The sequence below is a fragment of the Candoia aspera genome, chromosome 14 (assembly GCF_035149785.1).
Source record: "Candoia aspera isolate rCanAsp1 chromosome 14, rCanAsp1.hap2, whole genome shotgun sequence".
NCBI lineage: Eukaryota > Metazoa > Chordata > Lepidosauria > Squamata > Boidae > Candoia > Candoia aspera.
In genome coordinates, this window is record NC_086166.1 from 272,555 (window position 1) to 299,754 (window position 27,200).

At 58.3% G+C, this 27,200-nt stretch overlaps 2 protein-coding genes across 11 annotated transcripts; both read right to left on the reverse strand.

Annotated features, from left to right (window-relative positions):
• Positions 1–1,884: 1,884 nt before the first annotated feature.
• On the reverse strand, positions 1,885–16,700 carry SRL (sarcalumenin). 10 transcript variants are annotated; one of them, XM_063314761.1, is made up of 8 exons: positions 16,508–16,700; positions 10,290–11,171; positions 7,664–7,750; positions 7,001–7,096; positions 5,967–6,002; positions 4,906–5,022; positions 3,792–4,025; positions 1,885–2,953 (listed from the first exon to the last, which is right to left on the reverse strand). In XM_063314761.1, exons 1-8 carry the CDS (start codon positions 16,566–16,568, stop codon positions 2,142–2,144), a joined length of 2,325 nt encoding a protein of 774 aa, XP_063170831.1. In that variant the 5' UTR covers positions 16,569–16,700; the 3' UTR covers positions 1,885–2,141. The 10 variants fall into 10 exon arrangements, with proteins under 10 accessions (XP_063170831.1, XP_063170830.1, XP_063170829.1 ...); XM_063314760.1 differs by having other exon boundaries at positions 7,661–7,750; XM_063314759.1 differs by having other exon boundaries at positions 7,664–7,753.
• Positions 16,701–18,005: 1,305 nt separating this feature from the next.
• TFAP4 (transcription factor AP-4) lies at positions 18,006–24,004 on the reverse strand. Its single transcript, XM_063314882.1, has 7 exons — positions 23,860–24,004; positions 21,931–22,096; positions 21,239–21,337; positions 20,944–21,114; positions 20,644–20,724; positions 19,834–19,995; positions 18,006–19,108 (listed from the first exon to the last, which is right to left on the reverse strand). Exons 1-7 carry the CDS (start codon positions 23,946–23,948, stop codon positions 18,923–18,925), a joined length of 954 nt encoding a protein of 317 aa, XP_063170952.1. The 5' UTR covers positions 23,949–24,004; the 3' UTR covers positions 18,006–18,922.
• Between the last annotated feature and the right edge of the window lie 3,196 nt (positions 24,005–27,200).

A 27,200-nucleotide genomic window follows, 5' to 3' on the forward strand; every position in this document is an offset into this window, starting at 1 on the left:
CTCGTATTTCCCTGACTCCTCCACGTGACCCACCCGAACTTCTTCCAACACAAAGGAGCTTCCACACCAGTGATAAAGTCATTGGGTGAATCCAGATGTGGAGGGAAAAAGGAGGTAGCCATTCATTTTGGAGGGAGATTCCCCATTTTGCTCTATTTATTGTGGAACTGCCTTATTTCAAGAGAAATGGAAATGTACAGAAAAAGATTGTGCGCTTCTTTGTGAAGCTGTGGGCATTTATTTTCAGAAGCACTGCTGTTAACCAGAGGGTTTTAACCATAACTAGGAAGGGAGGAGTGCTGCAGGGCGGATCAGCCGTGGGAAAGCACCCGTTGGCCTCTTCCTCAGTGGGTTGGATCTTGGATTCCTTTACCTCCTAGCTTCATCGTTTCTGCTCAGAAAGAGAGGCAACACACCAAGAGATGTGACTGAAAAACATCAGAATTTATTAGAAGGGCTGAAGTATATAGTTTCTCCAAATTACTGCGAACCACTAAGTGGAAATGTATTACACAGCTATGTAATTCCTTTAAATACATCTGTCCAAAACTCTGTTCAAACGAAGCACACAACCATGGGTGGATGGTTTGGGTCTGGTAATTTAACCAAGGGAGAGGACACACAGGCTTCCTCCTCTGAACATCTGTGAGCCACGAGAGCCCACGTGTATTCCCAAGGCGGGAAGGGAGAGGCCGGTCACGTTAGACTAGCCAGCTCTCAGGCCGTCCACTGAGGTGGACTTCATGGCCACATACAAATGGGCAGAGGGTAGATGCCTCCAGATCCAGGATCGGTCACTTCTGAGATACTGGTGTTTCCAGTGCTGTGAAGGTCCACACGGTCACCAAGCAACCACCAGCTGCGCTGGTAACACGGCATGGTGCAAGTCAGCTTTTAGGGAGCACTTCTGGCAAGGTCAGGGCCTGGGGTTTCTCAGGCTCAATGAATCTTGCAGGGTTCTTCTCTCAACTGCGAGGAGACTGAGCCAAGGCGGCTGTCCCCAGTACACATCGTCTAAGCCAAAGCTCTTCTGCCCGGTGAGCCTCCCTTTCTGCGCTGCAGAGGACAGTGCCACTTACACCACCCTCTTGCAGAGTTGCCCTGCTGCTTAGCACCCAAGCTCACAGCGACAGACAAGACACACGGACCTCCATGTTTTCCACAATCCAGCCAATAAGTTCAACACATGCTCCAGACCAGGCAAATCACTGAGAGGACATGTTGCAGAAACCTTTCCAGTTTTATTCCATGTGATTTGCAAAACACTGAGGTGCAAGAGGAAAAGCAGAAGGGGAGATGTGGGGAATCGAGCAAGCCTGTGAACAGAAGGCTGGGGGAAATATAAAAAATCAAGGATCTGAAGCAGGCAGTGGAGGAGAGGGCATCCTGCTTCCTCAGGGAATGTGCCCCGTTCACTTTGGGGAACTGGCAATAAAAGCACTTCTTCCTGCAGAAACCTTGCCAAGAGGAGAGCACTTGTGTGGAGAGCTCTCCAAATACCCCAGAAAAGGCACAGCAAGATGGGAAACCACTGCTGAGGAGAGGGTGGGGAAGCTGACACACAGTGGGAGAGAGGAGGTGGTGGCGGTGGCAACCAGGGCAAGCTGAGGGCTTCCCTTTGCCAATTCTCGTAACACATCCTTGGCCAGCTGCTCCATTGCTTTGTGTGTTTGGTTCGGTCACGGCTCCCACGAGTCCGGCTCACCCCCATATGCTGGATGCAGGTGAGGATCCAAGGGCCCTCAATTCCACGTAAAGCAGTCAGATGTTACAAGAACGAGGCACAGCTGGTGAGGGGGGGCATGTTTGGTCTCCCCTGGTGGTCAAAGGCCCTTTTGGCCTCCTCTCAACACTTCGTTCCTTACTTCTTGCCGCAAAGCCTCTGAAAGTTTGCCCTCTCCTTGGTACATTGCCTCTTTTTTAAGTAACAAAGATTAAATTGTAACAGGTATTCACAATGTTTTGTTCTCCTTCCTAGGCCCATCCAGCTTCCTTGCCATGTATGACACCAACTGCCCCCTCTATACATTAGCTGTGGTCAGCGTGGCACTCAGAAGGGCTAGCAGACCTCGGCTTCTTGGACAGATAAGACATAAGCTCATTCATCAACCAGGACACAAGAGGGTCACGCGGGCAGCCCGTTAATGTTTCTTATAGCGGTTCTTTGGAGTTTCGCTACAGCCAGTTGTGTCACAGGAGAGCACGCTGGGCTTCTTCCCCAGGCCGATGCTCCCTAAGAGACCTGGCAGCTCGTGCGTGATGGCCCTCTCGATCTTCTCCAGGAAGCAGCCTCCCATGTAGGAGCACTGCTGTGCAAGCAGCTTGAAGCTGTTGATCGGGTTGATCCCAAAGAAGTCCTTGTAAGCCTCGCGATTGGGGAGGTCGAACTTGCTGACATTGGTCTTAGCCAGGATCGATTTAAAGATATAGAACTTGTCTGGGTCCTCCACAATGTCCTTGAATACTAGCTCTCCGTCGCTGAAGAAAGTCATTTTGTCCTTGTAGGTTTGCAAGTAGCGATCCACCAAGAGAGCGTGGATACGGACCCGGATGGCGTGTTGGCGGATGAAGGCAATCTTGTTTTCCAGCCTATTCTCAATCACCTGGTTAAGGTCTTCCAGAAGGGAGATCTCCTCCTTTAAGAAGAGATCTTGGTGGGTGTCAGCCTGGTACTCCAGTGGCCAAAAGGAGCTGACATAAACCCGGGGGGGCTCGGTAACATTGATCAGTGGGGCCAGGCTCCAGAACAAGGCACCATACACACGCATGAGCTCCTGGGTAGCCAGGCTGTCGGCCTTGTTCAGAATGATCCTTATCTGGGACTCCCGCCCCTTCAGCTGGCGGAAGAGCATCTCCAGCTCCAGCCCGACGTCCAGTTTGGTTGGGTCAAACACCACAAAGATGAGATCAGCTCGATCGATGAACCATTGGCAGACATCATTGAATGGATAGCCTGGGAGAGAAGATGGGAGAGAAGACAATGATCTTTGAAACTAGGGGCTCTGCTCTCCGAAGCATGGTGGGAGCCTCTCAGCTGTAGCTCCACATCATGGCAATGGACCAGTGAAGGGCACTGCCTATGAGCAATGCTGGGTGCAAGGAGGAGCATTTAGAAGAGAAAAAGTATAGCAGGTGGATTAGCCAAACTGTGAAGTCTCACAGATCCATGTATTACAGGCAATGGCTACAATTCTTAAGTGTTGGAAACTTTATTTTATTTTATGGTAGCCAGTCATACAAAAGCTTTGAATGCCAGGATGCTCAGGATCACAACACTGACAGTTGTTTAGGGCCAGGAGTCATGAAGAGCATCATGCTGGAGGTTTATGTTACTTCTATTTCCTGCCTTCTAAATTATTTTGGCCCAAGCCTCCCAGCCCAATCCTGGCAGTAAACCTGCATTTCCCCCATTATGTGCTCTCTGTCTCTCTCTGTAAATAAAGCAACTGTTCCAAAATCTCTGAATGTTTTGCTTTATGTGTTTTTTCTATTACAGATTTGCATCCTCTTCTTGAGCTTTTTTCATTTCAGTTAGTTTTAAGCAATGCCAAATATGTATACAAATGACTGAGGCAGCCTCTTAGAATGATTGGGACATAACCAATTTGTATAACGAAACCGCTTCAGTCTTACCCTGAGGGAACTTTTAATCATTTTTTCAAAGATGGATTGAGATGGCTTAATGTAGAAGATAACAGGGTGATGACTTTTTAAGTTGGGTAGCTGAAATGCAAGTCAGAATAAATCCCTCCTCCCAAGATCTTCCGGAGAGTAAAGAAACAGAACTCCACCTCGCTCCTGCTGTTTCCGGTTCTCAATGATCCCGGGAGTGTCCACAAAGGTAACCCTCTCCAAAAGTTTATGAGGGACCTCTATTCCTATCAGCTTCTCCAGAAAGTTCTGCCCAAACTTCTCAAGGGGAGAGAACGAACGGGTGCTGTCGGCAGCCATTACAATGCCTTCGATGGTCTTGAGTTTAGGGCCGTGCGTTATGACAGTGAACTCCGAGGTGGTGGGTTCAGCCCCTGCCGTGGAAAAAGTAAAGCAAGAGGCAATGAGCTGAGACCCCAGGGCCCTGAGCACTCTGCTTGTGCTGGTCTATGACCGTAACTGAATTGAACCCCAGTGTCCTTTTGAGGCAGTTGCCTTGCAAATTAACATTCCAAAAAAGCCCCCATTCTTTCAAAAAGCACCAGGTTTATGACTCAAAGACCCTCAGTTGGCCTTCTAGAACTCTCCCGCTGTGTCGGGCCTGTTGCATGTTTTGCTTTCCAGGCTATTCTCAGCTTCAGAGCTAACCATCATAACATACTTCATCTGCTGCTGGCTTCGCATGAACCCAGCATGATTCTCTGGTTTGCAAATCTAGGCTGGTGGTGGCCTAACAGGATAGCTGGGGGTGGGTGAGTGGGGGGGAAGAGGTGTTGGGCAGGACCTACTTTGGTTCCTCTGCCACAATTTCTGAGGCTGGCCTGAATTTGGCCAACACCCCAACTGAGTTGTGTGGAAACCAAGCATTCTGGCTAGTAAATTCAGTCTGCAAATGGAGGGACCTAATGGCAGAAAACTGCTGGACTGAATTGGGACAGAGGGACAAGAAGCTCTGGACTGGGGGGGGTAGGGGGGGTAGGGAGGGAGGTCAGTCCTGCTGCGACTAATTGGCTCCATGCGGGGAAGCCAGAAAATCTGAATCCTTTCTGGGTCCTGGCAACCCTCTGTGGGGGGCAGGGGGGCTTCCTATTGTTGCCTACACTCCATCGGGCTCTGCCAGCCCTGCCCAGCCCAGCATGCACTTCCTTCCAGGATGGGCTCCAGAGATGTGGTTACCGCCTAGCTGGAGGCCTGCCCTGGTCTGCTGGAGGCGCTTCCCCTATCCCCCCCGGGATCAGCAGAGCATCAGGCCACCTGTGTAGAGCTGATAGGGAGTGTCATCCAGCCCCAGCAGGTAGTTAATCATGGTGGATTTGCCAACGCTCCAGGGTCCCAGGAACAGCACCATTGGCTTGGAGGTAATCTCGCCATCTGCAGAAGGAAGGGAAGAGCCGCATGGCAGTTTGGAACAGGGCCGGAGCAGCCCTTTCAGGCCTGCCCTGAAGGTCAGCTGTACCTCGTTTGCCTGGGCCTCCCAGGGCACATCTCTTCACTCACCAGCCACCCAGCCCACCAACCATGCTTTCCTTCCTTGGGGTAATTGTTCCAGGCCGGGGCGAAGGCCCCACATGACCCATACTGATGGAAGGCGAGGAAGACACGGCATGGTGGGCAGTGGCTGCAACATGAATGGAGACCCAGCTACCAACTTTCCTCTCTCCAGGAAGCATCCTGGCGGGGCCCCCTTCTGCCAGATGTTGCAACAGCAGCCCCTCCCCCCCACTTCTTCAAGCTGGGCTGGACACACAGCAGACGCTCAAGAAGGGGGAGGCTGGCCAGAGGTTTGGGGGGGCAACCATCAGATTGCCTCAGGCCACTATTTACTGATGGAGCCGTAAATTCATTTGTATTTTCTCTGCCACATTTCAGAAAGGAAGCTCTGTCTGCCTAGCACTCATTCCAGACCCTGTTCCAGAACCCTCTTGCAGATGTCAGGGAAGAGGACGGCTTCCCGCTTGCCCAGGAAGGGGGCTTGAGGCTGGAGCACCCCCCAGCAGCCTCAGGCAAGCCAGGGTCCCTGCGGGAGCCTTGGGGGAGGCCTTGGCAGCAGCACCATCAGTGATCTCTTTGCCGGCCTTCCCACTGCTGCAGCCCTCAGAAAGGGGGGGGGGTGTCCCTGTCTTTCCCTCCCTGCCTGCTGAGGGCGGTGGAGCCAGGCAGTCTGGGCAGCCAAGGGGATGTGAGGGTGGAACGCCATTCCCTTCTGCCAGAACCAGGGGCACGGCCGAGCGTTGGAAGGGGAGTGGGGCAATGCAGTTTCCTGGATCCGGGGAAGGACTTTCACGGACAGGCATGTGAGAGGTAGCCATACCCACCTGTGGCTGAAGAGCCCAAGGTGCGTCCAGGGTAAGCTGTGGGGCAGGAGAGGAGGGTCGAAGAAGAGAAAAAGGAACGTGAGTAGGGAAGGGCGGGAGGGATGGAAGCGTTAGTTCTGAGCAGAGAAAGACCTCTTTGGCTAACAGCCATGCATATCTCTTCCAGGAAGGACAGTAAGCCTAGAAGGGACCTGGCTTCTCCCCAGCAAAGGTAACTGGAACCACAGAGCATCCCTTCGTTAGTACCAAGTGTTCATGCAGCAAAAAGTCACATAATTAACCTGAAAATCCTGCTCCTTGGGCAGAATAAAAAGTGGGAGGCACTGCAAGTGGTCCAAGCGCACCCCCCTTGAGCTGCAACCCTTGCAATGGGGCCCAGTGGGGTGGGAGGAGTGGGGAGGCCAAAAGCAGTTGCACACAGCTTTATGTTGTGCTGGCCACCAGCCCTGGGGAGCTAGCCAAGACCATCACCCCAAGAAGTGCTGGCAAGCCTGCCCAAGTGGTGCCATGCCCAAATGCCAGAGGGCATCAGCTTTGGAAGATGACCCTGACTCTGACGTGGCAGAAGCCCCCCTGCGTCCGACTTGGCTGGCCTGGGCACCTCCTGGTTGTGGGAAGGCATCAACAAGTTAAGGAAAACCTCAAGGTTTGTGAAAACACAAATAACCATTCTGAAGGGGGAAACGCCACAGGGTGGGCTCCTTCCCACTTACTCAGTGGGTACCTCAATGGCGTCAGAGTGGGATTAGCCACAGGGGAGAGGTGGAAAGGCCTAGAGCCTTGTAGGGGAAACAAGGGTATACTATTTTGTAGCAACCCCCCACCCCCCGTACATCTCTAATTCTGATCCCGGGGGCCTCCCATCTTTTCTAAAGCCCCCCCTTGCTGCAGCAGCTGTGCAAGCCCCCAGCTGTCTGGGGCAGGGCCTCCTTCACTGAATTGGCCCCCCCACCCATCTCCAACCCCACCCCCCGGAAGCAAGACCCTCACAGGCAACGCAACAGCAGCCAGGCCTGGCGGCCCATCTGCCTTACCCGTGATTTCATGCTGCCGAAGCTCATTGTATTTGTAAGACTGCTCCAAGGGCTTGATGGAAGAGTGGTAAATTTTTCTCAGTCGCTGCAGGATGGCTGCAAGAGGGGGGGCCGGGAAGAAGAAGAGAAAATTCAGACCAGCCCACTGCCTCAGCAGCATCCTTGGACGGACCAGCCAAGCAGCTGGGCAGCACTTGCACCCAACCCCTTCCGCAGCCGCTTTGGCCTTTTCCACTCTGCAAGCTGGAGGCCAGCATTGTACAGCTGTTTTGTAGGTAGGGGGGACTAGCACGGCTGCACCGCGTGGGACTGGGAGACCTGTCCCCTGGGGGCAAAATTTTTGACCCCTTCTACCTGAAGGCGATGCTCAGCATGGCTTCCCTTGCAAGGGAAATTATTAGTGGACAGAGGGCTAGGGCAGGCAGGCTGGAGAAATGGGGCCTGGGTGCGTGTGTGCATGTTGAAAGTTTATGTGGCACCCTCACTTATCCTGTGGGATCTCAGGCTGGTGGATAGCAGGCTGAAGGTAATGTAAACAGTCAAACAACGTCCTGGGAACAAACAGTTGCAACTGACTCAAATGTGTGTGTGTGTCATCCAAAGGTTTTCTGTGGTGGCTTCTGTGGGACTTTTCCCTTGCCAGGTGTGCAGTCCTACTGCTACCTGAGTAGTCGTCTGCAGGTTTCTCTTCCTTCAACTTCAGGGTGCTCTCAATGTGGGCACGATCCCGCCTGGCGTTCTCCACCTCTTCTGCTGAAAGAGCAAAGAGGGTATCTCAGCCCACAGTCAGGCCCAACTTGCAACAGGAAATAGAGATACTTTCAAGACTGCATTCGTTCACAGCTGGTGTACACAGAGATTTTTCTTGTGTGCAAAAAAAGTACCTTCCTTTCCACAGAACTGGTGCCACGTGGGCTGGGGCTTCAGGCCCAGCGAGGGAGCAAAGCTCAAACTCCCACCTTTGACTTTGGATGACAGGCAAGGGCACCTTGCTCTCTCTCGCAAGATGAAAAGGAAGGCTTTCTGTGGCTTTCCCAGGTAGAATGGGAAATACAGGCAGAATGCAGGCGTTTTAGAAGCCCTCCTTTAACCCTAACTCTAATGGTAAGACTGGTGGTCCTGAGCCTCCAAGGCCCAGCTGGTATGGGGGCTGGTGGGCACCGTTGGCCCATTTTTGTGAGTTGGTCCAGGCAGGGACGCCCATGTCTACCAGCCGCCCCTCCTGAAGGACCTCTCTGGTTAACGGACCTACTTGCATCCTTGGCCAGCCTGGCTCCCAGGCCTTTTCAAGCCACTGAGCCTGAGTGGGGCCCAGCCTGGAACACTCCCTGTGAAAAGTAAGCACATCTCCCAGGGCAGCTTCTCCATAGACAGGCTTTTCCCAGCCACTTAAATAGCCACTGGGCACGATCTGGTGACACTCTGGCATCAGCTGCACACGCAGACGGAACACAAAGATGGTCCTTCTCCCCTCCCGCCACCTCCCCAGCAATAACCGCTGGCACGGCATCTGCACAGCACTAAGTACTTCATTCCAAAGAACGCCCCCCCACCACCCCGACAGCTCTGTGCTAGAGACAGGCTGCCTTGCGTTCCAGTTTGGCCAAACCCTCCAGGTGGACAAAACCAATGGCCCCCTCCTCTGGGCAACAAGGGACCACATGGTCCCAACAGAATCCACTGGGAGGAACTTTATAGGTCAGAGATCAACAGAAGTGGCTCAGCTGGCTGGTCTTCTCCGGGGTCAAGGAGGACTGTACAGCCTAACTTTAGGCAAGGTGGCTCTAAATTAAATCTTTTTTGGATCTAAGTTAGGAGCACAGTTGGTTTTTTGCAACTGCCTGCATGGAGAGCGTTGTGCCCTTTTGTTGCTTTTTGTTATGATAAAAAACAGCAACAAATCATGGAATTCTTGCCTAAATGCAGCTCCTTTGCCTGGCCTTGCCAGCCAGGGTTGGCACCCTGTTGCTCAGAAAGACTAAATTGGTCAGTCATCTCTGGTCCAGACAGGGCCGCAACTAGAGTCTGTGTCACCCGGGACAAACATGGATTCCATGCCAATTTTGGCGCCCCCCCAGCACTCATTTTGGCTCCCCACCAGCGCAGCGCCCGGGGCACATGCCCTGGTTCCCCCCCCCAGTTGCGGCCCTGGGTCCAGGATCTAAAGGAGTTGGAGATACTCTTGGTTTAACTAGAGCCAAGACAGGCAAAGACATCATGGACTTTGAATCCAGCAGATGCGAGAAAACAGAACCATAGAATCGGAATGGAAGGGACCGTGGGGGTCGTGCGGTCCGACTTCTTCCCAGACAGAATCCACTCCCATGACATCCTGGTGGACAGCCACCTGCCCAGACCCGTGGCCATGTGGGCTTGTGGGAGTGAATGCCACAGGGCACCCAGGAAGCCTGGCCCGAGCGAGACCTTCCAGCCTTGGCCACCCTGAAGCTGAAGCGGCGCCAAATCCGGCCAAAGGGAACGGTGCTGGGGCAGGGCCGAGGTGGGCCTTGCGCCCCAGGAGCTGCCGTGGGAGTCCAGACAAGCCCCCCGATGCGCCTCCCTCAGCCCGTGGATGCTCCCTGCCATGGCAGCCGCCGGCGCTCTGGTACTGCCCGGGCAGGGCAGGGCAGCAGGAGACGCTGGGAAGGCTTTTGCACCTAGAAAGAGGGGTGACCGCCTGGCATAACAGAGCCGCCGAGACTGGCTTTTTCCTCTCCCCTTCCCCTTCCGGAAATCGGAGGCAGACAGAAACGGGACCCGCGGCCTCCTCAGAACAGGCGAGAGAAGTGATCCTGCGTTGACCAATGGGACTCCCTCTCCCAACAGAAGCCAGATTTAGCTTGAATTTCCATTAAATCTGCCAACTATGTTTCTTCCTGAATGGTCCCTCCCAATAGCCTGATCCCCCCACCTTTTGTGCCAGGATTTCAAGGAGGAAGGCAGCTGGCATAGGTAAATGGGGACAACCAACAGAACTACTTTCCTGGCAAAGTTTGGTCTGCAGGTGGGCTGACCCACAGCTCCCTCTGCTGGGGGCAGCTGTGCCTGGCTGGGTGGCAACTCCAGTTCCTCTCTCCATGGCTAGCCCTGGGCTGAGGGGGTCCTCCTTGATAGAGGGCCCTTTCTGCTTCCACTTCATGCAGGCCACCTTCCAGGGCCCCCCACTTCAGAAGCAGACCCCAGAAAGTCATCTTCCTTGCACTCCACCTCACTCCCCACTTCCCCTAGGCCAGCACCCTCTACCTTGCCCTCCTGCCCGTCTCTGCCTCCTCTTCTGGGCAGATACCACCTTTAGGTTCCTTTTTCTCTGCTTGAGGAGCCTCCTCTTCAGCTGTCATTGCCACTTCTGCTTTTCCTGCCCCATTGCCATCTGGTTCCCCTTCCTTAAACCCCACTCCTTCCGTGGAAAGTTGAGTGGCAGCTCCCCCTTTGGCCACTACAACTCTTCCTTTCCCTTCAGCAGAGTCATCTGGACCCCCTGCCACGTCCCTCACTGCTCCTTCCTGTCTTGGATGGGTACTTCCTGCCTCCTTTGGCTCTCCTGATTCATACGCATCCTGCGGAACAGCACTGGAGGTCCCCCACGGATTCCCTCTGGGTGAAGTGTTGCTTAAGTGTCCTTCCCCAGGGCTGCCTTCCAGGTCAGGGGGCTCTGTGAGGTTATCATCCTGCAGGGCCTCAAAAGAGTGGAGAAGATCCTGAGGGACATCTTGGCTTCCTCCTGGGAGAACACCTTGGACACCTTCCTCAGAAGGGACCCCCGTCTTCTGTGGAACCTCCTCTTCGGCTTGTGATCCCTCCACACTAACTGCAGAAGACCGCTCCAGCTCTCCCAAGCTGGGCCCACCTTCTTCTTGAACATCCATCCCCTGCCCTCGGCCAAGGGCCTCCCCTGGCTCAGTCACATACGCTCCGTTTTCGTCCAGGTTGCCCCTTTCTGCGCTGTTCACCTCCGGACCTGCACTGGTGGAGCCATCATCCTGAGGCTTTCCCCCCAGATCTGAGGAAGCCTTCTCCTGATTGCCTGAGAAATGGAGCGGGATTCCTGTCCCAGCAACGTCTCCATAGAGCAGCCTCTGCTTCTTCACTAGACTCGGGTCTCCAGGCAACAAGCCACCCTCAGCAAAGTTGGCCGAGTCTTCTGCGCCCTCCAGGGCAGACACTTGCAGTTCTAGATAGTCAGAACACGATCAGTCAGTTTCATCTGGGCCTCAGATTGCAAACGTGCTTCTGCATGAAACACAGAACTGGACTCTCCTACTCAAAGGACGCTGGAAAGGCAGGTTTGAGGCGCTCCTAATCCACTTCCGGGCCTAACCTGACCAGCAGGCTTAGAATCTAGCTTGCTTGGCCTGTCCTGCCAGGGGTGGGCTGGGGAGAGGGGGAATCCACCCTGGATAACATGGCTTGCCCTTCGCAAGCCTCCCGGTCACCGCGGCTGCTGCCCCTTCCCGCCCACCAAGGAAGACGGGCCAAGGGAGCCGCATCAAGAGGCTTCTTGGAGGTGTCAGCCTGGTCGAGATTCCACGGAGTCTGGCTGGGAAATACACAGCCACCTTTCCCCACCCCGACCACCGGCAGCCTTCCTGCTTTACCTTCTACTGAGCAGCAGAGAAGCATAAAGAGGGGAACTGCTGGCTATTAAGGGAGCTTTGCTTGTCCAGGCCGGTGGCATGCAGAACTGCGGTTAAGAAGCCCAAACTGTCTGAATAAACTAGCAGGGCTGGCACAGGCTGAAACTGCAGCTGTCTTGATCTCTGCCAAGCTGCCACGTGAACAGGGAAGGCAGCTCTGGAGATGGAATTACTTCCCCCTCCTCCAGGGGCATTACCAGGGTGTTTCTCCTCGGTCTGGAAGTGCCAGGGCCTTCTTGAAAACGTCCCTCCTGATTATGGCATCCCTCACCGACACTGCAGAAGTGACCCCCATTTCAGGAATTTGTCCTAAAAACCTTCTCCAGGGAAGCAAAAGGCTGCTTCCTAACCGGGAAGGCAGATGTGGCAGGATCTGCAAGAGCAAGATGCCGAGAGGACTCCAAAAGGGGATCTCCAAAGGGCATGCCAACTGGCTGAGGGGGTAGCCCAGATGTTGCTGCTGTTTCGTGGGCTCTGGGCCAGGCCTGCCAGCTGAAAGGGGACTTGGCTGGTTGCTCACCCGCACTCTCCACAGGCTTACAACTGCCCCTTGCTCCTTGCCTCCAGAGGCTGAGTAAAACCATCCTGGGACTCTGTGGTGGTTCCAGAAGAAACAGTTGCAGCTCAGAGGCATCATGTCTCTCCCCACCCCCACCTGACACCCACACAGAGAAGGTCCTACCTGGGAGGAAGCCCGTTGCCAGCCACTTTTTGTGCATGAGAACCCAGAGAGGAAGGGCACCACAGCCAGACTACATGGACGTGCCCTTGAAAGCCTGGAGGGGTCAAACCCAACTGGCACCCAGCTGGGCAAGGCGAGGCAGGGCCCCTTCCCTGTGCTCGGGGCTTCGTGGGAGGAAAAGGCTCCAGTCCGGGATGCTGCCTCTGCTCCTGGGAGGAAAAGGGGCGTCTGTGTGAAGGTGGGGGCTGGCCTCAAATAGCTTCGCCCCCTTGAAGAGAAATGCCTGGATTGACAAAAGGCACCTCAGGGAGGGAGCCCCCAGTGGCCCCAGGGAGGCCCCCCTCACATCCCCCCTCTTCCTCCTGCTGGCTGGGGGCCTCATCACCCAGTTTGCCTCCTTCTCAGGATCACCAGACTGGATGCCAAGGCCTGAGAGGACAGGGGCACTTGGGGCCTTGGACTGCTGCTTCTACTCAGAGGGTCTGAGTACTTCTCTTCACAGATCAGCCCCCTTGAGCGCAAACTGCAGAGAGGGTTTCCCTTGAGCAGGACCCAGCTCTGCCCTGCTCTGCCCCCCTTGTGCCAAAACCCAGGCTGTTGGGTCACCGATGCGAAACCCAAAGCCCTACAGGAGGGGATCGGAAGGGTGGGGGGGGCAGGCTGGCCCTGCAGGGCTTATGCAAGCAACCCCTCCCTTGCTTCCTCCAAGCTGGAGGCCTGTGACTATATTGAGCACCACATTGTGCTGATCTGCAGATGGTCAGGGATGACTGCTTTGCAGCAGAAGGGCCGAAGGTGTTGAGCTTGGCACCAGCAGCCTTCCTCACTGTGCTAAAAATATCACCAGCCATGGGTGGGGGGGCAGGGGAAGTCGCAACTGGAAGCCCAAGCCAAGAAACCCCCTCTCCCTTATTCACCTCCCCCACCCTGCCCTGCCAGCCACAAACACAAATTTGCAGGCATGGCAGGCTGCAAGGAGCCCACAAAGACTGAATCTGAGGAGTGGAAGGGGAGGGAGAAGAAGAGGCGAGGAGCAGCCTGGCCCACCCCGCTCTCTCCTGGGCGTTGCGTAGGGGCTAGGGGGGCCAGGGGTGGGTTTGCTGGGAGGGGCAGAAGGCTTCCTGCTGTGGGCTGGGTGGGGCTCCCATCCCTGAGATGAGCAGGGAGTCACTCCCTGAGTGTCACAGGTGGGGGGAGATAGATCTGCCCCAGGAGTCCCTAGAGAGGCCGGAGGAAGGGGGCTGCAGAGTGTCCTAGCAGCCCTCCCAGCTGGCCCCTTGCATGCAGGCCTCACCTGACACAACCATTGGGCATGGCATGGGGCCAGGGCCTCAACTGGGGGGGGTGGTGACCGGGGCATGTGCACTGGGTGCCATGCTGGTGGGGCACCAAAATGAGCACTGGGGGGGCGCCAAAATGGGTGCGGAATCCATGTTTGCCCCAGGTGACACAGACCCTAGTTGCGGGCCTGCATGGGGCACCATCTCTGGCTCTTCTCTCAGCCTCACCCGGGTCTCTCTGCATACGGAGCACCCCTGCCCATATCTGCTTTCTGGCAGTACCATGCTATGGGGACGTGGCTTCCAGCCCCTTGGGGCCAGAGGGAGCAGAGGGGCACTCCCACAGGTAGAGGGCGTCTGGGGGTTCAGTGCCTGCCCCCGGCTCCCCAACCTGGCGCTCTCGACGCATCTTCCTCCTGGCCGCGACAGGGTCCCGGCCCTTTGTGCTTGCCATTTCAACAGGCCAAGCAGTCTTGGGAAGGCGCGGCGGGGTGAGAACAGCAGACTCTCCAAATACAAAGCCAAGGGCACCAGAGGAAGCTTTGCCAATCCAGGCTGCCTCCCCTGCTGGTCCTCAGGGACGCTTTGCTATCCAAAAGGCTTGAGGGGCTTCCAGGCTTAGCTTTGAGCAGGCGCTCGAGATGAGGGGTGACGGCCCAAGCAGGTCATGGGCCTGATTCGGAAGAACAGGGAAATACCAGGCAGAATGAGAGCAGGAGACGAAGAACTCAGTGGACATACTGGGCTACGGCCAAGCAGCCCAACCCCAGGGTCCCAAGGGGAGAGGCAGCTACCAGGATGGGTCTTACTCTGAGGGCAGTCCTCTTGGCCTTTGCCCTGAGCAGAGCCATTGCCCCCAGGGGATCATCCCTGCAGCTGAGCCCTCGCAACCAACCTGCACACATGGGGGAGGGTGCTCGGGTTGGCATCTGGCCTGGGGCCCTTGGGCCACTGTGATCTTGCCTGGGACCCACTGGCACATCAGGGACCCCAAAGGAGCACCCCGGCCACCACGCCTACCAGTCTCGGTTGGTTTCTCCTCTCAGAGTAGCAGGGTTCGCCTGTGGGGAGATGTGCCAAAGGCACCCAAGTTGGAGATTCGCCCACTTGGTTGGCCCTGAACCAATCTAAAGTTTGCCCTCTGGTGGCCAGATTCAGAACAGCTTAATTGTTGTGGCAAAGGGCAGAGGAACGTGGTTTGAATTTTCTGTCGGAGCTCTGGAGAAAAGGGAAGATGCTCCTGCTTTTCTGGCCTTTGCCTAAGGAGAGGAAGAGGCCCATCTCCCCACCTACCCCTGTGCCTTATCTCGTGCACCAAGAAATGGACGGGCAATAGGAAGTGGCAAGCGAAGCCCCCCAGTTTATTTCTGAGGGAAGCGAGAACCCCTTGGCCAACCAAGGCGAGCTCATCTCCACTCCACCATGGTGCACACACCTGGCTGCTCAGTGGCTTTCCACACCTTTGGAGTTCCTTCTAGGAACCTGTCCCGTGTCCCTTTTGCTGAGCCCCTGGCCAGGGGCCCGGTGGAACAAGGAGACTCTCCCCAGGGAGCAGGCCTGGCACCGAGCTCCAGTGGGAGCTTCCGGCTTTGCAGCCAGCCGGAGGTCTGCTCTACCTCCAAAGAGAACCTGACTGAGCACCCAAGGGCTCCCTGCCGCCCCCAGCAGACGCCAACCAGAGGAAACACACAGCTGGTGAGTGCTGCCAAGGAAAGAAGCACCACCAAAAAAGTAGGTCAGTGCAGCACGGGGAATGGGAGTGCGCTGTACACCGCCTGTAGCTTCTGAACAAAAGTGAGGCGGGGAGCAAACTACTGGCTAAGTCCGGTAACCTTTTAGCCTCCCCCCAGCAGCAAGCTCAGAGACGCAATGCTTTCCTGCCCTGGGTGTGCCTGGCCCAGAGTGTGCCTGGCCATGGCATTGACCCAGACCCTCTTTTCAGTACCAGGATAAGAAGGACACTGCTAACCCTGGTAACCAGCTGCTCAGTGCATCCAAGAAATAATTTTCCAGGTCACAGAATGCGCCCCCCCATGCCAGTCCTCCGTGGTTCATATGGGAAAGGCAGCGCATGGACGTTCCGGAGACCATTCTGGGGAGCAGGAGGGGGCATGCAGTCCAGATACAACTTGCCCTTGGCTACCATGTGCCCCACGTCCAGTGGCAGGACAGGCTCCACCTGTCTTTTCCCTTCTGGGTGGTCCATCATGGGACTGGGAAGGGGGGCCAGGACCCAGGGGTGTCCTGCATCCAGAAAAGTCCTGCTGCTGGAAGGGAAGGGAAGGGAAGGGAAGGGAAGGGTGGGGGGAAGAGAGGAGCCCCTGGCCCTGCTGGCCCACCTCCCTTTTGTCTGGGGAATGATAAAAGATGGCCTTAAAAGGAGGTGCCCATCCAGAGTGCCTGTGACAGTGCGAGAAGGCAGCAGCTGAGCCGACAGGGCAACGTGGAAGGCATGAGGGACTCTGAGAGGCTTCGGGGGTCCAGTTACATGCCTGTTTCCATACTTAGCTTGGGAGGCAGCTGGGAGGCAGTGCCCAGCCAGCCAGCAGAACCAAATTAACTCAAGGGCACCCAAGGGGAAGGCCAGCAGACGCCACATTGCACTGCCAGCAGGCCCTGAAGAGGCAGCGGAAAACCCAGGCAGGGAAGGGTGGCCGCTGCCCCTTAAGATGCAGGTGGCACCGGAGAAGCAGGTCCCCGAGCTGCAGAGGAGAGAGCGGCAGGGCACCCTGGCAGGGCACCAAGGGACCTCCTGACCCAGCTGCCCTTTCTCCGTTTCCCCACAGCCCCACAGCAGCCCTCCACGTGCGCCCCAAGGCAGACCCCCCTCCACCCATGTTGCCTGCCACCAGCCTGGCAAGTGGAAGATGTCCCCCCTGTGGGCTCTGGGACCTCCAGCCAGGGACCCTACCTGCTGTCCCAAGGAGCAGGAGTGGTGCCATGTAGAAGCAGAACAGCCCCAGTCCGGTCATGGTGGTTGCCAGGAGCCCTCTCCCCTTCCTCTGCGCTATTTATACTGGGACAGGCTCTGGAGCAAGCAGGTGGCTGCTTGGCTGGAGGGCCCCTGCAGGCAATGGTGCTGTGCTGGTGCTGGACTGCTGGAGGTCCCTCCCCGCCTGGCCACTTCAGCCCAACGTCAGTCAGTCAGTCGGTCAGTCGGTCGGTCAGTTGTCCCCCCCACCAAGAGGCAGCTGCCAAGAGGGGGGGGAAGGGGGGAGGAGGAGGGGCAGTACAGCAGCTGCCCAGGGCTGAGCCCACAGCCAAGGTCCCAGAGGACGGGCAGACGGGTGGAGGGGGGAAGGGGCAGGGGCCAGCTCTCATTGCCCAGTGCCTCAGCAGCAGCAGCAGCAGCAGCAGCAGCAGCAAACCGCTAACCCTCCTGCCTTGGCACTTGACACAGCATTCTCAGGTGGCCTGGCTGTATGGCAACAGGGGGAGTTGGGAAGCCCCCACAGCCTGCAAAATGTACATGGCATCAAAAGGGAGGGGTGAAGCTGGTAGCCTTTGGGGCGAGGAACAGCAACCTGGAAGATGCCAGACAGACGAAGGACAAGAGTTTGCCACAAAAGAGAACACGGTGATGTGTGCCCACAGACATCAGAATGCCATCCAGCTGTGCCTGGGCGCTAGCAACGCCTGCACCCAAAAGCTGCAGACAGGCTTGGGTCCCAGAGTTGGGGAAAAGAAAAGGCAGGACCTTTGGGCTGGGAGGGGGGACAACGAGCTACTTCCTCTGCCTGCTACAAAGACCGAAGGGTCCCCCGCGAAGTATGCAGCTTCCGTGGTTCTGCTTTTTGCCGGTGGAAGAATTTATGCCCCGCCTCTGTGATCAGCTACCCCCCACGCACGACCCGGCGACGCTCCTGGGACTAACTGCGCGAGGGAAAGTGGGAAGGGGGTTAGCGGAGACCTCGCTTTCCACTGGGAAGCACAAGGGCTCCCCCACAGCAGCTATCGAAGGGGGACAGGGAGGGGCACTGCTCTCTCGAGGCACGTGGATCCAAGCGGGCCCTGCACCGGGTCACGCGATCGCGATGTAACGTTTCAGGCCAGGGGCGCAAAACCGGCCCCGCCACCGCCGTCCCCGTTTGGTCCCCCAAGAGGAGGGGAAGCGTAAGATAGGCTCCCTCTGCTGGTCACCGCAGGAACTGCAAGCAAGCGGAGCACGAGGGCGCCCGAGCGGCACATCCGGAGACCGGCCGCGTGGAAGCTGTCCTGCCCGTGCCCCCCGCCCTCCCCCCCCCGCATTTCCTGGCCTGGGGACAGCAATCTTTGCGACGGTCCGCAGTGCTGATAACGGACCTTATTCCTCTTCTGGCACACGGGCTGAAGTCCCTGCAATCCCCCCCCCTCATTTCTGGCTCCCCTCCCCAACCGTTGCAAACGACTAATAACCCAAACAGGCCATATAAAAAACAAGGTACAAACTTTATTTTGTTTCTTTACAAAGGCACAAGCCTCATTTTTCCCACTTTCTTAACAAAATATAATAGCATCTCAATGAACACAAAGACCTGAAACTTGTAAAAAAAAAAAAAGAACAAAAAAACGATATAAAAAATATGAAAGAACAAAGGAACAGCTGTGGCTGGGGGGAACCTACCGAAACCAACCGGCCTGAAACAACCCTGGCCAAGGCCTCTGTCCGAATTGGCAGGGGACTGGGAGGCGCAGAACCTGGCAGCAACCGTCATGGAGCAGGACCGCCCTTCGCAGATCCGGCCCACCCACAAACGGACTTAAGTGCTTCAGAGAACAAAATCACCGCAGAGGAGCGGCCCTGGGGCAAGGCTGGGCAGGTGTCCCTCCCGGGTCGCAAAAAAGCCCCCAACCTGAACCAGCCCTGAGAAGAGAGACCCCCCCCGTCTCCCTGCCCCAAGGGGTTTGCAAGGAGGGCCTGCGAGGCAGAGACAGCCCCCAGGCGCACCGCCACCACCTGGCCCCCTCTCTGGAGCTCTCAGAGGGCCCCAGCCAGGCCCCTCATGCCCCAAGGCTGGGCCTCCAGAAGAGGGCGAGGCTACGCCGAAGGACTCGCAGCAGAGGGTTAGGGCCGGAGAAAATTCATCCTTCGAGTTGGGGAGCGAGCGCTGCTCCAAGCCGCGCCCCACGTGGGGCAAGCCCTGGAGGAGCCTGGCTGCCCGCACCCCACCCGCTGTGAGCCAAAGAGCCTGACTTCTAGCTCGTTCCTGTCCCGGCGCTTGTCCCACATACAGTATGGAAAGGTCATAAAAGAGACCCAAATGTTGTGGTGTTTTGTAAAAATCTCAGCAAATTTCCTGAAGTCCCCTTGCCCCCACCCTGCTCGCCCTCCCGCTGCCAGGCAGGGTCAGGGCATCTTGGCCTTGCTGTGCCCCACGGAATCGCTGTCCTCTGCCTCCGGGTCGGAGGCCGTGTCCGAGTTGGATGGGTCCGGGCCAGCCCGGGCGGGGGTCACAATGACCGCACGCCGGCGCTGTTCCTCCTCCGACTCCAGCAGCTGCTTTTCCTGAGTCCCCTCGATGTGCTGAATTGCCTGCAGAAGAGGGCAGATTAAGCGCCTGCTGGATCTCTACCCCAGGAACCACCCGTGGCTTCTGCCAGGCCCTTCCCGCTCCAGGATCAGCTGCCCACTGCTTGGGCAAAGCCAAGGGCCTTCTCGGTGGACGCTTCTTAGCCCCACAAAGGGCGCCACGCCGAGAGGACGGGCAGCTGGCGGGCACGGCCGGGCCTTTCTTCCTACCCGGCTTGGCAGAGACCCATTGCGGGACAAAACGCTCAGTGCGCTGCAACTGGCCCAAATGAGGCATTCATTCCCTGGCTGCAGATTCTGGATGTGACGGGCGAGGCCCCAGCACCGGGCTGCCAAGGAGGACAGAGACCAGCTTCAAACAGAATTTCTTCCCTGGCAGCCCCTCTCTCGGGCTTCGAGCGTCCTTCTGCAGCCAGCCAGACCAGTACAGGGACTGAAGCCAAGGGGACAGTCCTTGCCAAGAGACAGAGCTCGGGCTGCATAACAACATGCCCTCATGTGAGGCTGGCAGCGCTGGTGGCTCTGGGCTTCCCAGATTGCTTTTTATCCCTGGAGCCGCCTGGCCGGCCGCTACTCTCACAGGGCACCGAGGGGACATCTGCCAGGCCGGTGGCTGTGCATGCTCATGGAGAGGGCCCACTTGCCAGCCTTTCTGAGGGAGGCCAGAGCCGGCCCCTCCCCTCACCCAGGAGCCAGAGGAGATTCCCGCTGCCGCACCCAGCTCTCACCTGAACGATTGTGTCCAGGTTCTGCCTGGATGTCGAGATAGTGTTAATCACCGAGGACGGGCCCATGGTTACCACGGTGACATGGTGGGAAGGCAGAGGCGGTGCAGGCACGATGACAGTCGGGTGCTGGGTGGGCGCCGGGGGACCGTGCGCAGGCAGGAGCTGGTGAGCAGGAGAGAAGGAGCCTGTCACGCCACTCCAATGGCGTGGGGCAGCGGGGCTCTTACGCCTGGCTGAGACTGCAGGGGAAGGCCACCCTGGGCCCAAGCCAGAGATGTGAGGAGGCAGCGGCTGGAAGGCTGTCGAACAGCCCAGGCCCTGCAATGTCCATTTGGGCCTCGGATCCCCCTCTTTCTGGCTTCTCTCCTCAATACCCGGCCCCAGAACCCCCGAGCCACACCTGGAGAGCCGAGCATGAAGCCTCCTCCCATTCCAAGGCCACAGAAACCCTAGGAGTGCGAACAATCTGTGGCCCACGTTCTGGACCTTTCTGAAGCAACAAGGTGGGCACAGCAGCTCCCTCCAGCTCTTGGACAAGGCCTGCTTTTGGGCACAGCCGTCCTGGCTCTCAGCCGGGCTCCCCAACTCTGTTTTCCACAGCAATATGGGCTTCCCTGCTGGACAGCTGAGCACTCCTTACCCCCATGCATCTGCTAGGGACCTCGGGGCCAGTGCTGCACCTCCAAGTCATCCCCAGCCTGGAGAGGGCACAACCCTCTTCGCAAGGGCTGGAAGGCAGGCCGACCGAGGCTGCGGGCTCACCTGGCCAAAGCTCTGCTGCTCAGACACCTGTGGGTGCTGTGGCCTCACCTGTTCCTGCTGCTGGAGCTGCACCTGTTGGGCAATCACCTTCAGCTTCTCCGGGTACAAGTGGGCCTCCAAAGAGCGCACCTGCCAGCCAGCCAGAGAAAGACCTGGTCACGGGCTCAAACCCCCCAAATGGGCAAGAGATACTGCGTCCGTGCAAGGGGCCTGTGGCTGCTCCCCTGCCTCCCGGGCCCGCTCCCCTTGGGCTTTCGTTCATGGGCTGATGGAGGGAGAAGACTGCCCAGAAAGCGCCCCCCAAGCCACACCCAGACACTCCCTGGGCCTCGTAGAAGGAGGGCACACCTGCTCCTCCAGCATCATCCGGACTGAGCGCTCCTTGTCCAGTTGCTGCCGGAGCTCAATCATCTCCCGGCGCAGGTCCTCAGCCTTCTCGTCCTCCCAGATGTCCGGGGACCCGATCCCTTCGTCCTTGTCCTCTGCCCTCCGCCGCTTTGGGGAGGAGCCGCTGAATTCCTGCAAGGAGCCTCAGGTTGGGTGGGGGTGGCAGATGCAGGGAAGTGGGGGGCAAGGGGCAGTGGACCGGGCCGAAGCAGGGAGAGAATGCGCGCCCCCCAGCGCAGGTCATCCTGGCACCTACCTGGATGAACCGCTTGAGCTGTGCATTCTGCTGCAGCAGCCGCGTCTTCTCCTGCTCCAGAGAAAAAATGTACTCCGCCGTCTGCTGAAGGATTGCTGCCTGGCCGAGGAGGAAAGGGGCAGAGAGCTCCAGAGGGGGCAGGCCGATGCAGGCAGTCTGCTGGGGGTGGGGGGAGTGCAGGCCTGGCACCCCCAAGGAAGACAAGGCTGCTCCTGCCTGCCCAGCTCCTCAGTCAGTCCTGTTCTTCCCTGGTCAACCAGCTTCCGCGGGGCAAACCCAATTTCTCCCTCTGGTCCACAGGCTGCTCACGTTGCGACAGCTTGCAGCCGCTGACTGGCACCTTATCATCCCCTGGGAAGCAGCCCACTCGGGGAGCCACAGCTCCTGCCTGGATCCCCCTTCCAGCTGCAGCATTCAACCTGTGGAGGCTCCTGGATCTGGCCTCCCCTCTTTTTCCCCTAAACACAAAGCCCCCCCGGCCTTTGGCCCCCCAGGATCTGCCACAGAATCTGGGACAAAGGAGCTGCACAAAGTCCCTGGCGAGTGGATCTCCCCCCACCTTCACGATGGCCCCCATGCTTGGCCTGGCAGAGACGCCCCGGTCACGTGCAGACTCCACGGCTGCAGCTTTGCCAACAGCCCCAAACCGGCAGGGAGGGTGAGCGCCGTGGGCTCCCTCCGCAGCTCCTTACTTTGCTGAGCTTCTCCCCATCGGTGTGGGGGATGAGGGTCTTCAGGGACTGGAACCCCGCATTGATGCTCTGCATGCGCCGCCGCTCATTGCTGTTGGCAATCTCCCTGCGTATCCGCCGCTCCTGGTCCCTCTGCGTTTCCGGAGTCAGCGGGATGTTGGCCAGGCTGGAGCAGACAGGCACAGGCTGGGAATGGGGCCCGGCCAGGGCCTGGCCCCACCACCCCATTTGGAGCCCTGCTCTGGCAAGAGCCAGCCAAGCCGTCAGCCCTATAGCCTCCCTTGGCCACCGCCCACCACTTCCCTTCCCAACGGGATCTCCGTATGAACCGTTTGCTCATCCCGGCCCAGAGTCATTGTCTGAAGCCCACTTCCCTGGCACGCTCTCCCCAGCGCCCCACGGCATGCTGGTCTGCGATGCCAAGGGAGACCCCACCCGGGGTGGGGGGTGGCTCCCAAGGCAGCTGGGGTTTCAGAGATGCCCTGCAGTCCGGGGAAGGAGGGCAGCTGCTGCTCAGGGAGGCCCACAGAGCAGGTCCGCCTTCATGGGGGTTTTACGCGGCCCGGTTTACTGCCTGGGGCCGTGGGCAAAAGGGCAGCTCACGCCGTGAAATAACCCAGTGGCCGGGGCCAACAGCGCCCGCTGAGAGAACAGTGCGGACTGTGTGTGTCTCGCCAGTCTGTGGTCACCCTACGGCTTTAGAAGAACCTGAGGAAACTGCTGCTTAACCATCTTCAGTCCGTTTCAAGTCACTGACGCGCTTGACCCAGCTATTGAACTAAAATGCCTTTGCGCACTTTGCCAGTGTGCTTTACATCAGTAGCAGCAAAAATAAAATTGAACTTGCACACCACTGTACTCTTTCCCAGAGGGAGCCCAGAGGGGGCAGAATTCTCTGCAAACTTTATGCACAATCACAAGGGCAAGGAGAGGGTTTCTGGGTTTGCCTGACAGATCAATGGGCAAAGGTAAGGTGTGCGTGGCCACTTTGTGGTTTGAGATGTCCCACAAAACAGCCCTGTTGGCATGCATGTGAACATGCTTGGGGGGGCAAAATACCACCAGGGCCCCGGGGAACTTTATTGTTCTACTGAACGGCTTCCCTTTGCCCATCCGTGGCACCAAAACTGGTGCCCAAAGCCAGCGGGCATCATGGGGACCTCAGAGGAAAGGACCACCTCGCACACCGGCTGGGGATGATGGGGCCGGACCCCACATATCACAGAGCAGAAGCGGGAGAGTAGCCGGTCCACGGGAAGGCCATGGCCGGCACCACCTTCCGGTCCGGTTCGAAAAGGGCCCCGGCTCGGCCCAGCACCGCCGCAGGGCCCGAGGCAAGCGGAGTTCCCACGTGGGGGAGGCTTCCCAGCCCAGCTGGCAGGGGCGGGCACGCCTGGAGGGCCGCGCTCGCCCGGAGGCCACCCGAGCGGCCCGGGCCGCTCCTCCCGCGGGCGCCCGCCGGCTCCAGCACAAAGAACAGCGCCCCGGCCGGCACGTGCGGCGGAGCGGCGGGGCCCGGGCAGGCGGCGGGCGACAGCCTTTGTGCGCGGCGGCGGCGGCGTGGCCTGCCGAGCCCGGCACTACATGTCCCGGCAGCCCGCGGCGGCAAGGCCCGCCCCTTCGGAGGCTGCACAGTCACGGCCAGGCCCGGCCGCCGCGCTGCCAGTAAACACGCGGCGGGTTGGGAGAGGCCCGCCGGGGCGCGCGGGCGGGGGGGCGAAGGCGGCCCGGGGCCCGCCCCGCCGCCCCGCCCGCCGCGCCTCCCGGTCGCTCCGGGGCCAGCCGGGCCAAGGGCCGGAGCCTGGGCTGCCCGGCCGCGCTACTGCAAACAGACCCACGTGCTCCCTCGCCGCCGCGCCGCCGCCATCCCTGCCTGCCTCCCGCGCCGCGCTCCCCGGCGGCCCTCCGTTCCCCCGCGCCCGCGCTCACCTGCACAGCCCGCCGATGACCTCCTTCTCGGATTTCCTGAAGTGCTGCAGCGAGGGCACCTTCTGCGCGGGGACCACGAAGTACTCCATGCCCGGCCGGGATCGGGGCCGGCGCTGGAGCAGCAGCGGCGGCGGCGGCGGCGGCGGCGGCGGGCGGGAGGGCGGGGGCGAGCGCGAGGGCGGGCGGCCGGGCGCGCGTCCGCCGGTCCCGCGGTGCGTCTCCGGCTCTGGCCCTGCGCGTGTCTGCTCAAGGCGGGAAACAGCTGGGGCGAGCGCAGCGCTCCCTCCCGCCCTCCCGCCGGCGCCGCCTCCGCCTCCGCCAGCCACCGGCCCATGTAAACAAAGGACTATTTGCTTCGGCCCCCGCCCGCCCGCGCGCCACGGAGGGATGCGGCCGTCAGCGGAGCGGAGCCGCGCGGCAGAGCGCGCCGGAGGACGGGCAGGCGGACGGACGGCCCGGCCCCGGCGCACGTGCTGGCCGGCGGCTCTTGGAAGCGTGCTCCGGGCCGCGCCTGGCGCCGCGCTTGCAGCGGGCGGCCCGGGAACCGGGCACCTCCTCCCACTTGGGCGCTGCGGGCTCGGCAGCCTGGAGCCTCCTGGGAGCGATGGCAAGCCTAGCTTCGGGCGCCCCCCTTGACGTGGGGCCCGGGGCCGGGGAATGGCGTCCAAACTGGAAGGCCCCTGAACCTGGTGGGGAGCGCGGCCAGGTGGTGGGGAGGGGGGCTGAGCACCCTCCTCGCCACCCCCTCCCTGCCCTACCAAGGGCCGTCAGTCCCTCGAGGCGAGGCGAGGCGAAGGAGCCCGGCCCTCTCCCGGCCAGGACCACTTGCTGCCCTGCTCCCAAGCAGCTGCTTGAGGGCCTGCCTGTTTGCAGGTGCCCGGCAGGAAACCCCCAACACTGGTGGAGGAGCAGCAGGGTGCCTGCAGAGTCAGGCCAGGTGCCCACAGGGATGCCAGCTTTCTGACAGTGCCAAGGAGGGCGGCTGGGAGTTGTAGTCCCACACAGCTGGAAGTCACAAGGCTGGGCACGGACCAAGGGCTTCCCTCTGCCTTGACTAGGGCTGGCACTAGGCCCATTTCACTACGATTTACCCAAACAAGCACAGTTGGTGGGTCAAAGGAGTGGGTCAAGACAAGCCCCATCAGCCACATTGTGCTGGGCAAATCAGGCCCTGGAGTGCTTCTGCAGAGTGGCATCCAAGCACTGCCCAAGGCTGACCAATCTGGGGAGGGGCTGTAGAAGCCTGGCTACGCTCGCCCAGCTGGTGGTTGTGTGTCTTGATGTGCCCCTGGGCCAGCTTCCCGTTCCCCCATTGCTGAAGGATCACTCCCTACCCTGTGCTTATTCTTCATGGGCTCCCAGCCTGGCAGTCCCAGCTCAGGTGGTCCACTCTGGATGGAGTCAGCTGTGGTGTATGCCTCTGGGGGCAGCTGCTAGTCCGCTTGGCCACAACCGGCATGGACTGGTTCCATCGCCACCCCTCCCTCCCCCCTCAAGGCAGAGGCACCCTCCAGCTGGGATCCCACAACACACTAAAGTGAGTCTTTCTGGCTTGCATGAACGCCCATGTGCATTACGCTCACACAACCTGCCAGGCAAGGTGAACTGAATTAACCCAGGGCTCTGGGTAGACACACCACAGCAGCCCACCTGGTTTCACACAATATGCTTTGTCCAATTGGCCTACATGAAGCGAAGCCAGCAGTACAACTCTTGTGGCTGGGTGCAGGACGTGCTGGACTGGAGAGGGCAGAGAAGTTGGATCTTGGTCGCCTGGAAAGCAGATGGGGGAACTGGCTTTGCCCACACTGGTGACTTCCTTCCTTAAGTCCTTTTCCAGGGATGATGCAGCAAGAAGGAACGGAAAGGACAGGCTGCTGGTCTCTGACGGGAAGACGAACCTGCATGTCTAGGAGCACATCTGCAGCAACGAGGCCAGCATGCAACAGCAGTTGGACCCAGTTGTGGCGACACATGCCCAAGCGTCATTCTGCTAGTCACTGCAACAGTCTAAACCCTTAGGCGTAGTCAGCAAAAATGCCCCAGTAGGGTTCACATCCTGCTAGCCAACACCAAAGGAGTCATGCTATAGTAAGCATGTCGTGAGCCAGCCCCCACCTGCAAGGGAGGTTTGAGGGTCTGGAAGTCAAAGAGTGGTTCATTTTGCCTCCTTTTTTATTGGTTTTTCACTACTTTTAGTCCCTAACTCACCTGACCCAGCTTGACCGCAATCCGTGTTTTGCACATGTTTACAATTCCCAAGATTTAAGGTCAGTTCCCAGTGATTTCAGGTGCTGCTACCAATGATGGCAAACCAGGTACCTGTGCATGAAGTTCAAACGTGATGGAAAGGGCAGCTCCATGCAAGCTGAAGCCAAGCAAATTGCACATGCAAACCCTTTGACTCAATGCACAGAACCCAAGAACCAGCTGGGCACCCCGAGAGCTAGGCTGGCAGGCAGGCTGGTGCCACATCAGAGAAGCAACTGGTTTTCCAAGATGGCAGTACTGAAGGGCAGCCATCAGAGAGCGGTGGCAGTGGTGGGATGGTCTCTAAGTATTACTCCAGCATCTTCCCTGATGGCAAAAGCAACTTACTCACTAAACCATGGTGTACAAAGTCATGGCTTGGAATAAAGTGAAGCATATCCCTGGCACCTCTATGTGTTTTGTTTCGAGGTAACGTAATGAAGAATGAAGCCTTTCATCTCTTTATGGACCCACATCCGCTCTTCCTCTATCCCATAAAAAGGGATGCCAGAACAAGACAAGCGTTATTACCCAATCCTGCCAAGGCGTTTGCTGCTATCTGAGCTGACTGTCCACTCACCCCTGGCCTGGCAATACAAACGCAGTCATTAATCCATGATGAAGTATTAAGTTACTGACTTTTCATGACATGGAAAATCATTTGTCTGTAAGACTTCCTCACAATCCTCTTCAGGGCTACAGTGTGACAGGAAGTTGGCATAATTTTTATTTTATTTGCCAAAACGTGTGTCACTTTCCATTGTAGCCAGTCTCTCTTCTGAAAGCAGGGTCTGGATCTCTTGTCACGGCCTTTCCAAACTAGCAAAGGAACAGGCTAAAGATACCCTGGGCCCAACATAAGGGGAATGATGCGTGTCCATAGTAAAGGGCATCAAGCACAGGGACTGGCGGGGCGGCCAGCAGCACGAAATCGCCTGTCCTGGAGCTGCGTCTTTACCATTCAGAGAGGGCAGGAGCCCGCCATGGCAGCCAAGGCACCCTCTCCCCTCTGCTGGAGGACCGGTATGCAGAGCGCCACGCTCCGGCGCCAAGGTGCTGGGGAGAGTCCTGTTTGCCTCAAGTGAAGGAGC